Raw genomic sequence first — 12,384 nt, 5'->3', positions numbered from 1 at the left:
TCTTCCAATCTTGGCAGCTTTCATTTGTTTCTACATTACACTGAACTTTTACAACCCTTTTTGCTATGGTTAACGGCAGAGATGATGTTGGTGATTTATTTTTCTTCCAGAAGTTTATAATGAGATTCATTTTGTTCAGAAATGCCATCCCAATAATGTTAAACTGCAATACAAACATATTTATTTTAATCTTTTAAAAATATCTCTATGCATAAAAGAGGCTGCGAAAAGACTGGAGATGCTTTATTGCTACTTGGTTTCTGAAAGAAGAGAGAAAAATTCAGTTTTTATTCTGTACTTTAAATGAAATAATCACACTCAGTTACATGATTCTCTCTCTTATATCCCAAATAACTTCCCAATTGCTAAGTTGAACAGCTGCTCATATTTTTTAAATTAAAATTTCTCTGCTTACAACTTCCTAAAAATGTCATTCCAACAGAAAAAATAGTCAAACACATCTACGATTCACCAGAGTGAAGCTCCTTCTCAACTGCACCTTTATCCCCCACTTGAAGTCCTGCTCCCAATCAGCCATCATGCTGTTCATTTACCTAACCCTCTGAAATCTTCAGTTTTTTCTAGTCTTGATTACTCATAATAATCATGCCACCTGCAAATGTTGCCACATTGTTCCAGGGCCGCCCAGAGGATTCAGGGGGCCTGGGGCAAAGCAGTGGAGCTGCGGTGCTTGTATTCACCCGGTGGCGGTCCGGGTCTTCGGCTGCATTTCGGCGGTGGGGAGCCCTTCAGTCAGTCTTCAACAGCACTGAAGGGCCCCTGCTGCCAAAATGCCGCTGAAGACCCGGACCACTGCGGGGCCAGAGGGGGCCTGGGGCAAATTGCCCCACTTGCCCCCCGCCCTCCCCCTCTGGGCGGCCCTGCATTGTTCACTTTTTTTTTTCCAGAACACTGATAAATATAAATTGAACATCTGTCCTTATAAGAATGAGGCATTGTACTGTTAACCTTTTGCCATGTTGAGAATATTTTTTTCTTTTAGCAAGTTTCTAACCCATGACAGTACTTTAACTTTCATTCCATGACAATTTTTGTGTTCCTGAATAGTTTTTTGTAAGGGTCTTTGCCAAATGTTTTTTGAACGTCCAAATACCGTAAATAAATATATGTATGAATACAAGAATGCACAATTTCATTTTATCTATTCTATAAGTAATTACAGCTTGGTAGGTCATTAGATTTTCTCAATTCAACCCAGTTTTTTACAGAAAACTGCCTTCCAAATATTTACACACTGACTCCATTAGTATATTCGTAATTATTTTGCAAGTATCATTCATCAACTAACTGGCAATTGGCTTCCTGGTTCTTCTGTCCTACCCTTCTTAAAGATCTGTACTATGTATGTCTTTTTAAGAAAAGATAACAATACTGGGAACTAAACAGAATATAATCTGAAAAAAGCAGAGGAGAAAGAGATATGGCGATATTCAGAAAAATCTGTAAATTCAATAGTAAATATAATTACATTAACTTATCTAAACATATTAAACATAGTCAAGAGAGTAGATAGCATTACAAATGATACATGTGTTTAAAATGCAAACACTTGACAAACAGTTAAAGCCTGTTCCTGCTTCCATTCAACTCAATGTTAAAACTACCATTGGCTTCATCATGCAGTATAGGGGCCCTAAAGAGAAACTGGATCAGATAGCAGAAGATTATGCTCCTAACACTCAATTCTCAAACACAAGTGTTCGTACTGTATTTATAGAGGATGCCAAAACTGATGAGGTACACAAGATGGCTAATTATGTGCAAGCATGTTTGTTCAAATATAGTCTCTAGCTTTATTAAGGTGTTTTGTTTTGTTTTTTATTTAACACTTTTCAGGTCTTGTTTGGAGGTCAAACTTATGACACAGTTCAGTGAAGAAAAGCAAGTATTTGGTATATACAAATTAAAGCAGGTACACAGTGAAACCGTTACTAAATTAAATAATACATATAACTGTACTTACATGAACTCTGAAATCTTGTACAGTGTTATCCAGGAGAAGAATATTGCAGACCACCTCTGTATGTTGTCTGTCTCGTGCCAGCTCAGACGCTCGTACATTGTAGGTTCTGCCAGCAGGCAATCGGAAACGTGCGGTCATTACTATCCACACAAGCTCTTTAGGAAAAAAACAAAAATGAAAGAAGAAATCCTGTAACTGATATAACTTTAAGAAAGTAAAAGCGCATGACTTAGAAGAAAGCTAATTTCATAAGGAAGCCATTCTGTTGAAAAACAGACTTATCAAACACATTTCCTGTTTCTTTATAAAATGAAAATTAGTAATAAAACCCTGGTATCTAATAATGAAGTATAATATTGCTGTAGTCTTTTTTCAAATCTGAAATGGAGATTAATTACCTGTACAGTAATTGGAGTTCTTTGAGATGTTTTGTCCATATGAATATTCCAGTCTAGGTGCAAATGTGCCCCACATGCCAGAGATTACAGATTTTTTGCTCACATTGTCTACCTGGTCTATACATGATCATCCTTGTGCCTGTTATCAAAGGTATAAAGAGCAGAGCAGGATCAATCACCACTCCAGTTCCTTCTATATCATGGTTTCCATGATATTACAGAGGGACTCTGAAGCAGAGGGGAAAGGGGGCAAGTCATGGAATACACATTTGAATGACATCTCAAAGAACTCCAGTTACTTTACAGCAGTGGTCCCCAAACTTGTGAGGGTTGCACACCCCCCCTACTTCCCCCACCAGAGCCAGGACCAGGAGTGGGGCCACAACTCCAGGAGGGGGAAAGAGGAGACGCAGGCAGGCGTGAGGGGGCCAAGGCTGGGGCCTCACGTGAGCGTGGGTCTGGGGCCGGAGCCGCAGCAAGGGGCTGAGGCTGGGGGCCCGTGGCCAGATGCAGTTTCACTCCAGTCCCCAGCCTCATCCTCAGGCCGGGATCAGAGCCGCGGCCAAGGGCTGAGAGTGGAGCCACAGCTGGGCCCACGGCCAAGTGTGGAGCTGCACCGAGGCTGGGGACGGAGTTAGGTGCGGGGCTGGGAGCCAGGGCAATGGCTGGGGGCAGGGCTGGGTGGTGCTCCCTTTCCTCTGTGCCCCCCTAGGGGGGCATACCCCCAGTTTGGGGATCTCTGCTCTACAGCTAAGTAACCTTCCCTTCTTTCTTCTTCAAGTATTTGTCCATAAGTGTCAGGGGTCGGCAACCGGTGGCTCGCGGCTCGCCAGGGTAAGCACCCTGGCGGGCCGGCCCGGTTTGTTTATCTGCCACGTCGGCAAGTTCGGCCGATTGCGGCTCCCACTGGCCGCGGTTTGCAGTCCCAGGCCAATGCGGGAGGCAGGAAGCCGCGGCCAGAACATCCCTCGGCTCGCACCGCTTCCTGCCTCCCGCATTGGCCTGGGACCGCGAACCGCGGCCAGTGGGAGCCGCGATCGGCCGAACTTGCCGACGCGGCAGATAAACAAACCGGGCCGGCCCGCCAGGGTGCTTACCCTGGCGAGCCGCGAGCCACCGGTTGCCGACCCCTGATAAGTGTATTCCACTCTAGGTGACTTCCAAGCAGTGATCTAAATATCTACCACAGACTGAAAGACTGCCCTACCAAAAGAGGCATCGGCTGCAAAAGTTGTTACCTTCTCCAGACATTGAGTTGGTATTATGGAACCCCATGTGGCAGCTTTACAGACATTACTAATGCGGACATTCCTGAGGGAAACCACCAAGATCGCCCAGGTCCTGGTTGAATTAAGCCTAATATTAGCTGGTGAAACTACCTTTGTCAATCATAACATATCTTAATGTATCCCAACACTCACTTTGATAACCTTTGGATGGAAATAGGAGTACTCCTCATCTTCGAAATAAGGAAGGAAAGGAAGAGTCTCAGAGAAGACCAAAAGAGCTTCTGTCTCTGAAGATAAAAGGCAAGGAACCTTTGAATATCCAGGGTATGTAATCTAGCTTCATCATAATTAGAATATTGTTTAGGAAAAAATACTGGCAAATGAATACCTATGCAAATGAAACTCAGACCAACCTTGGGTATAAACTTTGGGTGAGGTCTGAGGGATACCTTGTCAATGTAGAAGCCCGTGTAAGGGACAGTTCGCAATGAGATCTCTTTTCTTTCCCACCCTTCCAGCTGATGTGGTCAAAATGAAGAAGGATGGTCTTGATAGACAAGTGAAAGAAAGAACATGAAGCCCAGGGTTCAAATGGGGCCTCTGTAAGAGCTGTCAAAACCAATCTCCCTCTTCTTCCTGGGTGAAAGGAAATACCTGGAATAGAAACCTTTCCCTCTTTAAGGTGGAAGCACCTCTTTATTACTTAAGAGATGAGAAGCCTCTCATAAGAGGGGTCCCTGTAAAGGGACAGAGAAGGTGCGTGTGTGGGGAGGAGGAAACAGGTGTAATATGGAACTGAACTGTATAATCAGATGTTACGAACTCTAAGATCCATTTGTCCATTATGTTGTTCCATGATCCCTGAAATAGAGCAAGGTGGTTTCCAAATGGCAGGGAAGGAGGAGAAGGCAGATCCAGAAGAAAGGTTGGTTTGCAGCTCTCGACCAGCATCTCAAAAAGAATGTTTACTAGTTGTGGCTGGCTGTGAAGAAAAAGCAGGAGCAGACGACCACCTCTTCTGAAACCTTGGCTGCTTCTTGGGGAGTTCAGTAGACCTATAGCAGTAGAAAGCAGGTGGCAGAGTCTTTTGTCTAGGGAAAGGCTGAGGTTTATACTATTTCCTCTTCGTTGCAGGACAGTATGTGCCAAGGGACAAAAGAGCTGCACGGAATCCTTGAGATCAGTCTTTCAACTGAAATGATTTGATCCTTCAAATGGAAGAACCTCCACTGTGGCTTGGACCTCTCTTGGGATTCCCAGCAATTGAAGCCACAATGATGCATCACTACAGATGCTGGCATTAAGTACACTGGTTATTTTAAACTGCTGGCTTGAAAAAAAAATAATTTTTTCAGACAGAAAGTCTACATGTTTCACTTCCCTTTCTCAAGGGACCATGCTGGAATGCTTAGTCCATTCATTTGCAGCCACCTCTACAACAAAGCCAGGCCCCAGCTAGGAGTATAGATATTACATCCATTTGGATGGCACATAATATTCCCTGCCTTTTGTCTTAGAATTTGCATCAATGGAAGCTGGAGTCTCCCAGACTGTTTTCACAGGCTCGAAAGGTCCTCGTTAATGGGCAGAACAACTCACCCTGACAGAGTCTCGTGTAAAATGACTAAAAGTTTGTGAGGGGCCATCTGAATTTCCTCCAGAGGAATTTAGAGTGCATCAGCTACCCTTTTCATGAGGTCCTGAAAGCTCCTATAGTCAGTGTGGCAGGATGATGCTGAAGGGATTACTGTCTCATCCAGAGAAAAGGAGATGACTAGTGGTGCCTGCATGTCCTCCTCTGTGGGATGTTCTTCCTCCTCTGAGAGAAATTTGATGAGTTTGCACTGGAGGATCCTGAGGCTGGGTGAACTGTTGCCTGAATCAGTCTCTCAGTGTGACGATGTATGACGGTAGTGTGCTCAAGTATGCTTATTGGGCACAGTACCTTCATACATAAATGTACACTTCCTGACAATAAAGGGGACTCAGGTTCATATATGGTTAAGCACTTGAAGAAATGTAGGATCTGTATTCAAAACTGTAATTCAAAACTCGCTCTGTAATCTCTCCTTTATTTAACATTTATTTTGACCAAAGTTCTCCTTATATTTAATGCAAATAATATGCTTACCAAAAGGTTAGATGAAGTCAGACTTTTAAGAGTTACACCAAGTGTCATTGGAAAACTGCAATACCAAATCTTTCAGATAACCAACTATGAGGTTGATGGTGGTTACAGAAGAACTTTTTAACTTCCACAATATGCTTTAGGACTATGTTAGGGGTTATGTGAGGGAAAGGAAGGGAGGCCTTATTACATTCACTACTATTTTTAAAGTATCATTTTGTCACTACATAAGAACTTTTCTTAAATGAAGCAAATCTGACTATTATCTTGTAAACTTGAGATATAAAGCGTAACCCATGTTGTTCACTAGACAGGGTTGCCAACTCGTGATATTTGTAGATTTTTTAAAATTTCTCATCATCTAGAGATTATTAGAAGCAAACTCCAAATTTTGCCCTTTTTCAACAGAGCTGACATCTCCAATTACTTTCAATTGGACTAAAGCCACAGGCTGGTAGTTCCAGGGAAATGGCAGCATTACTGACAGCTGTAAAGTTGACCTTAGCAGAATTCATTGCTGCCTTCCATTCTTATCGATGGGACCACAGGCAGGCTGACCCCATTGAAGATGGCTGCCCCACATGGTGTCAGGAAGCATACCTGCAAAGTGCAACTCTCCTCTGGAGTAACCTACATGCATTTCCCTCTTCTGTGACTTTCACTCACCCCGGTCTCCCTTTATTCTTATCACAGTCAGCTCCTGTTCCACCCCACCTGGCCCTCTTTCCATATCTTCCTTTTTTTCTCTCAACACAGGCTGGGCATCAACTGGGGGAGCACCGAGAGTGCACTGCTCTCAGTTTTGGTGCCTTATTGTATAGGCTCCCCTAGCATCCAGTAGAAGCAATTGCAGGAAGAGTCCTGCTCAGTACCGGCAGTCCAGGGCTGCAGCACACTCAATGTACTCTGAATTTTTGGAAAATTTAGCTAACTCTACCAAGCATGTGCAAATAGCAATTTCCAGAAGCTTATGAACGCTGCCACATTTGGATAGATTTTTCACAGTAAAAGAATGAGGCATCTCTCTGACCCAAATGTGACCCCTCCTGTCAAATTTCAAGTCAAAGTACAGAGATGCTAGAACTTCTCAATGAAACAGATGTAAGAACTTATCAGCAGCAAAGCAACTTTTTTCCTAACCTCGTTCTTGGAAATGGCTGGGCATTTTTGCTGAGATTTCCCATAAAACTTGAACATGAGGCAGACTTCCAACATGGGAAGTTTATCATTAACAGTTACATTTGGCAAAGTTATAAGCAACAGGAAAAAAACCTTACAATGAAAAGTATTAGTCAACCTTAACTATAGGCACTGCTGCCAGCTCCGCCTATAATGATTACCCTTTATTGCTCTATCCTCTATTTGGCTTCAGCTGAATATCATTCCCTACTATTTTGCCAAATACTGCAGTACTGTGGGTATTCTAGTAATGCCTAGAAGGCCAACTAAGACTGGGGTTACATTGTTATAGGCCCTATACAAACACAGCAAGAGATACTCTTTATCCAAACAAGCTTAAAGACAGTTACAAATTCAGTAAATTACTAGGACCAAATTCTATCTTTAGATACTCCCATATGTATCAATGGGTGATGCATGTAAACATTTTGTTTTGCGCTGTGTCAGGGTCGGGTGCAGCCTCACCTCCAAGTCTATGTCCCAGCGGAGAGGGGTGGACTGCAGGGTGATCCCCCATCTCTGTGCAGCTAGTGGCCTGTACTCCCCACTGCCATGCTGGAGCCTCCACCACAATTGCCCTTCTAATCTACTGTCTGTAACAATTTCAACTCTAGTCTAACTACTATACAGTCATGTGATGAGTACTACTAAGCCATGGCACTCTCTAAGGCACAAAACTGGCAAAGCAGTAGTTTCAAAGGGGATATTCAGGCGCTAAACTTTAGGCACATATTTAAGTGCTATGCCAGATCATAGCCTAACTTCACACCAAAAGATGTGCTGCCCTTTTGGGTATGTCTACACAGCAAAGAAAAATTTACAGCTGCCTATGCCAGCCAATTCCAGCTCGCGGGGTTTGGGCTGTTCCATTGCTGTGCAGAGTTCTGGACTGGGGCTACAACCCAGGCTCTGGGACCCTGCTGGGTGGAAGAGACCCAGGGCTCCAGCTCTAGTCTGAGCCCAGAAGTCTGCACAACAACGAAACAGCCCCACAGCCTGAATCAGCTGGTACGGGCCACCCACAGGTTTTTCTTTACTATGCAGACATACCCTTAAAGCAGTGGTGGGCAACCTGTGGGCCACAAGACAATTTGTTTACATTGCCCATCCACAGGCACCGCCACCCGCAGCTCCCAGTGGCCACGGTTCACTGTTCCTGGCCAATGGGAGCTGTGGGAAGCAGTGGCCAGCACATCCCTGCGGCCCATGCCACTTCCTGCAGTTCCCATTGGCCAGGAACAGCGAACTGCGGCCACTGGGAGCTGCGGGTGGCCGTGTCTGTAGACAGTCAATGTAAACATACTGTCTCACGGCCCGCCACAGGACTACCCTGACAGACCACAGGCCACCCACCACTGGCTTAAAGTCTTCTGTGCTTGACATACATGGAAATATTAGTATTGCCACCTGCTCTGTGGAGCCACAGAGATACGCTAATTGGCCTAGTAAGGAATCTATTTGTCAAAAACCATTTCCTGAATCTTATCGTCTGTATTGTTACAGACATACTTGCAGACAGGTATTTTGAAATATATTACCAAAATAATTGAAAATGACATGATATGCAGAATTTTAAAATATTGTGCACAGAATTTTAATTTTTTTGGTGCAGAATTCCCTCAGAAGTAACCATTATACAAGGCACTGGTGAGACCTCATCTGGAATACTATATGTAATTCTGGTCTACCATGGTTAAGAAAGATGAAGTCAAACTGGAACAGGTGCAGAGGACGACAACTAGGATGATCAGAGGAATGGAAAACCTACCTTATGAGAGGAGACTCGAGCTTAACTTGTTTAGCCTAACTAACCAAATGAAGGCTGAGGGGATATATGATTGCTCTCTATAAACACATCAGGGATTAACATCAGGGAGGGCCAGGAGTTATTTGAGTTAAATGCCAATGTTGACACCAGAATAAATGGATATAAACTGGCCCTCACCAAGTTTAGGCTTGAAATTAGATAAAGGTTTCTAACCATCAGAGGAATGAAGTTCTGAAACAGGCTTCCAAGGGGTGAAGGAGGGAGGAGGGAGAGAGAACTAACTGGTTTCAAGACTGAGCTTGATAAATTAATGGAGGGAATGGTATGATGAGACTGCCTACAACAGCACATAGCCGATCTGCCATTGGTAATAGCAAATATACCCAATGGCCAGTAACGGGACACAAGATGGGGAGGACTCTTAGTTACTATAGACAATTCTTTGCCAGGGGTCTTGCCGAAATGCTCAGGGTCCAACTGACCACCATATCTGGGGTTGGGAAGGAATTTTCCTCCAGATCAGATGGGCAGAGATGGGGGTGAGGGGGCTCCTCTGCAGCATGGAGCATAGGTTCCTTGCTGGTTTAAACTAGAGTAAATGGTGGATTCTCTGTAACTTGAAGACTTTAAATCATTATTTGAGGACTTTAGTAACCCAGCCAGAGGTTATGCATCTATTACAAGAGAGAGCGGGCAAGGTTCTGTGGCTTGCAGTGTGCAGGTGGTCAGACTAGATGACCATGGTGGTCCCTTCTAGCCTTGGGAGTCTATAAGCCAGAGTATCAGGTAATAAAACCAAAGTGAAATCCTTCAGTTATCCTGCTTATCAAAGGAAAAACTAAAACAACCACTTCCTTCCCATGCCCTCCCTTTGCACTGTGTCAAGGAATAACTACATCAACCTCCCTTCATCCATCCTATCCCTAAAAACAGGTTTCTTTATGCATTGCAGTACAAAACAAACAAAAAACCCTCCTCGTGGTCACAAGAGCTCAGACCCCAATACGCAAAAGGAAAATGATTATGTACTTCAACTAGTTAGGGTAAAACAGGAAACTGTTTAGTACCTAAAACAAAGCAAGGTAACAACTGTCTTTCAAGGACAATGAGAAACTGGTTATAGTAACACTCACAATTTTTCCAGAAGTCTAATGATAAGAATGTTACACTCAAGAGTAGCAGCAGGCAAACTGCACCTGCTGGAACAGAGGAACAAGTTAATGAAGCATAGGAAGCTGGCTAGTATATGTATTTGACCTCTTATTCTCCATTTCTGACTAGAAGTTGTAAAATACGATACTGGCAGGGGGAAAAGGTATAAAGAACAGTTTGTTCCAAGTCTATTTAAGATATTTAAATAAATATATATATGACCAAGACAAAAAATAGCTAGTTTATTACTGCACCAGAAAAACCTATAATTTGTTATGTTTTGAGGGGAATTTAAAGGAGTTACATCTAGCATACTAAGCCACACATAGCAATGCAAGCTTCATTTCTGATTAATTTAAAAAAGAAAACATTTTAGAAACTATGCTGGTAGGGGAAAACTAACCTGGGTTGGCTATTAACACTATTAGCATCTTCAGATCAACACTGTTAGAAGCCGTAGGATCCTAAAGCCCAGGAGTATCTGCAAAAATTGGCAGCTTTAGCCCTAGCCATGGCATCTGTGGTATGAAGCCTGTGAAGCTAATACAACTAACTGAAAGCAGTCTGAATTGGAGAGAGAAACTGGCAAAATTAAGAAAAAGCTTTTATTATACTCGTAGCCAAGTTCAAGTTTAAATTTGGCTGGTAGTAGAATGGAAGTATTAGGAGGAGGGAGAGAAAGATGGTTGTTTGTGTTCTGTTCAGAGCAGCTAAAGCCCAAGCCACATTAACTTCAAAGGATTTACACAGAGCAGATGCCATTTCTAGGGCTGAAGTTGAAGGTTTCAGTAAAGACATTAAGGGGTAGATTCTCAAAGTGATACACACAAGGATTTACCCATGAAAATTTCACTGTCATTCAAGCAAGTTAAGTGGCTAAATCCTCGTGCACGACTTTGAAAATTTAAAGTAAGTCCTCAAAGGTCAGCCCTAAGGAAATAAGGCCTCCAATGTTTCCCAAGAATGGGAAAACATATATTACCATCAAAATAAAAAAAATAGTATGCCATACTATCTAAAGTGAACTAAATTCAAAATATGCAGAAAACTACATTTCGTATACTATGCATAGCTCTTCATTTCAGACTGTTCTGCTACTTATCACCAAATATGCAGTAGGTGATCAGGTTTTCTTGTCCTAATACAAACAATAAACTGGATTTAAAGACAGATACATTTTCAATTCTTTTAACTGTCAAAATATGAATTATTATCCCTGTTACTAAAACTGTCATATTGAGTGGAACCATCTGAGTCACATTTTTCAGTTTTGAAATGAAAGTTTCTGAATTTTCATTAGCAGACGCGGATAGCCAAGAATAATCCAGAGCTGAACACAAATGACACATCATGCAAAAATTCAACTTGCATACTAGTTGTTTTTTCTTAAACTTACTTTTGTTTAGCAGTTTTATTTTAGTGTGAAAGAACTCTCTCTGCAAATGCGTTTCAGGTGTTGATGTTCAGCAAGAGAAAGACACAAATGGATGTGTCCCTTAATCACCTGGACTCAGTTACATTCAGTAGCAAGTTCACTGTTCATTGAAGAATGAAAGAAACATGACAGTGTTGTTAAATTCTACAATTAAAAATTAAAAATAAAAATGAGGGTTAGAAGTGAAACCAACTAAAATAAAAGGTATTGTAAAGAAGGATCAAACACCATATGCAAGGTTAATAAGTGCTCAGAAACAAGCTACAAGCTATTGTACTATCATACCCATAAATTTCTTCATAGATTCATAGAGTCTAAGGCTAGAACAGACCATTAGATCATCTAGTCTAACCTCCTGTGTAACATGGGCCCTTATATTTCACCTAGTTACCCCTGTACTGAGCTCAATAATCGTGTATAGCTAACACATATCTTCCAGGAAAGCATCCATGTCTTGATCTGAAGACATCAAGAGATGGGGAATCCACCTCTTCCCAGGGTAGGTTGTTCCAACCGTTAATCACTCCCTCTGTTAAAAATCCATGATTTATTTCCCATTTGAATTTGTCTTGTTTCAGATGCCAGACAATGCTTCTTGTTAGGTCTTTTTCAGGTAAATTAAAGAGTATCTAATATTTTCGCCCTGTGAAGGTAACCATACAGTAATCAAGTCACTTCTCAATCTTCTTTTTGATAGAGACTGAATTCTTTAAGTATCTCACTGTAAGGCATTTTCTCCAGCCCTTGAATAATTTTTGTCGTTCTTCTGGGTGCAAGTTATCAGGGATCAACTGATTTAAAAATGTTTCTCCTTAGTAGATATTGTTTAACATCCTCCTAATGGACTGGAAAATATTTAATCATCCTGCTTCTCTCCAAATACAGAACACAAATATTTATTGAATACTTCTACTTTTCCTTCATGCTCATTAACAATTTTATCAGCTCTATTTAGTAATGGGACTATGCCATTGTCAAAATTTCTTCTGTTCCTAATACTCTTAAACTCATCATCCTTAGCCCTGCCAGCCATGGATTTTCCCTGATGCCTTTAGCTCTTATCAATTTTCTATATGTCATAGCAAACAATATAAATTAGGAATGATTTACT

The 12,384-nt window shown here is 42.0% G+C and overlaps 1 protein-coding gene across 3 annotated transcripts in view; it reads right to left on the bottom strand.

Annotated features, from left to right (window-relative positions):
• PTPN4 (protein tyrosine phosphatase non-receptor type 4) overlaps nucleotides 1–12,384 on the bottom strand; it is a 191,822-nt gene that overhangs the window by 147,299 nt on the left and 32,139 nt on the right. For 2 of the 3 annotated variants that reach the window (XM_045031784.1, XM_045031785.1), the window contains exons 2-4: nucleotides 11,235–11,373; nucleotides 9,820–9,885; nucleotides 1,985–2,139 (exon numbers count right to left, since the gene is read on the bottom strand). In XM_045031784.1, coding sequence (XP_044887719.1) covers nucleotides 1,985–2,122 — 138 coding nt within the window. In that variant the 5' untranslated portion in view covers nucleotides 2,123–2,139; nucleotides 9,820–9,885; nucleotides 11,235–11,373. The remainder of the gene's footprint in view (nucleotides 1–1,984; nucleotides 2,140–9,819; nucleotides 9,886–11,234; nucleotides 11,374–12,384) is intronic. The other variant, XM_045031786.1, reaches the window with a different exon arrangement.

The sequence above is a fragment of the Mauremys mutica genome, chromosome 10 (assembly GCF_020497125.1).
Source record: "Mauremys mutica isolate MM-2020 ecotype Southern chromosome 10, ASM2049712v1, whole genome shotgun sequence".
Classification (NCBI taxonomy): Eukaryota; Metazoa; Chordata; order Testudines; family Geoemydidae; genus Mauremys; species Mauremys mutica.
This window is presented reverse-complemented; position numbering and strand designations above follow the sequence as displayed.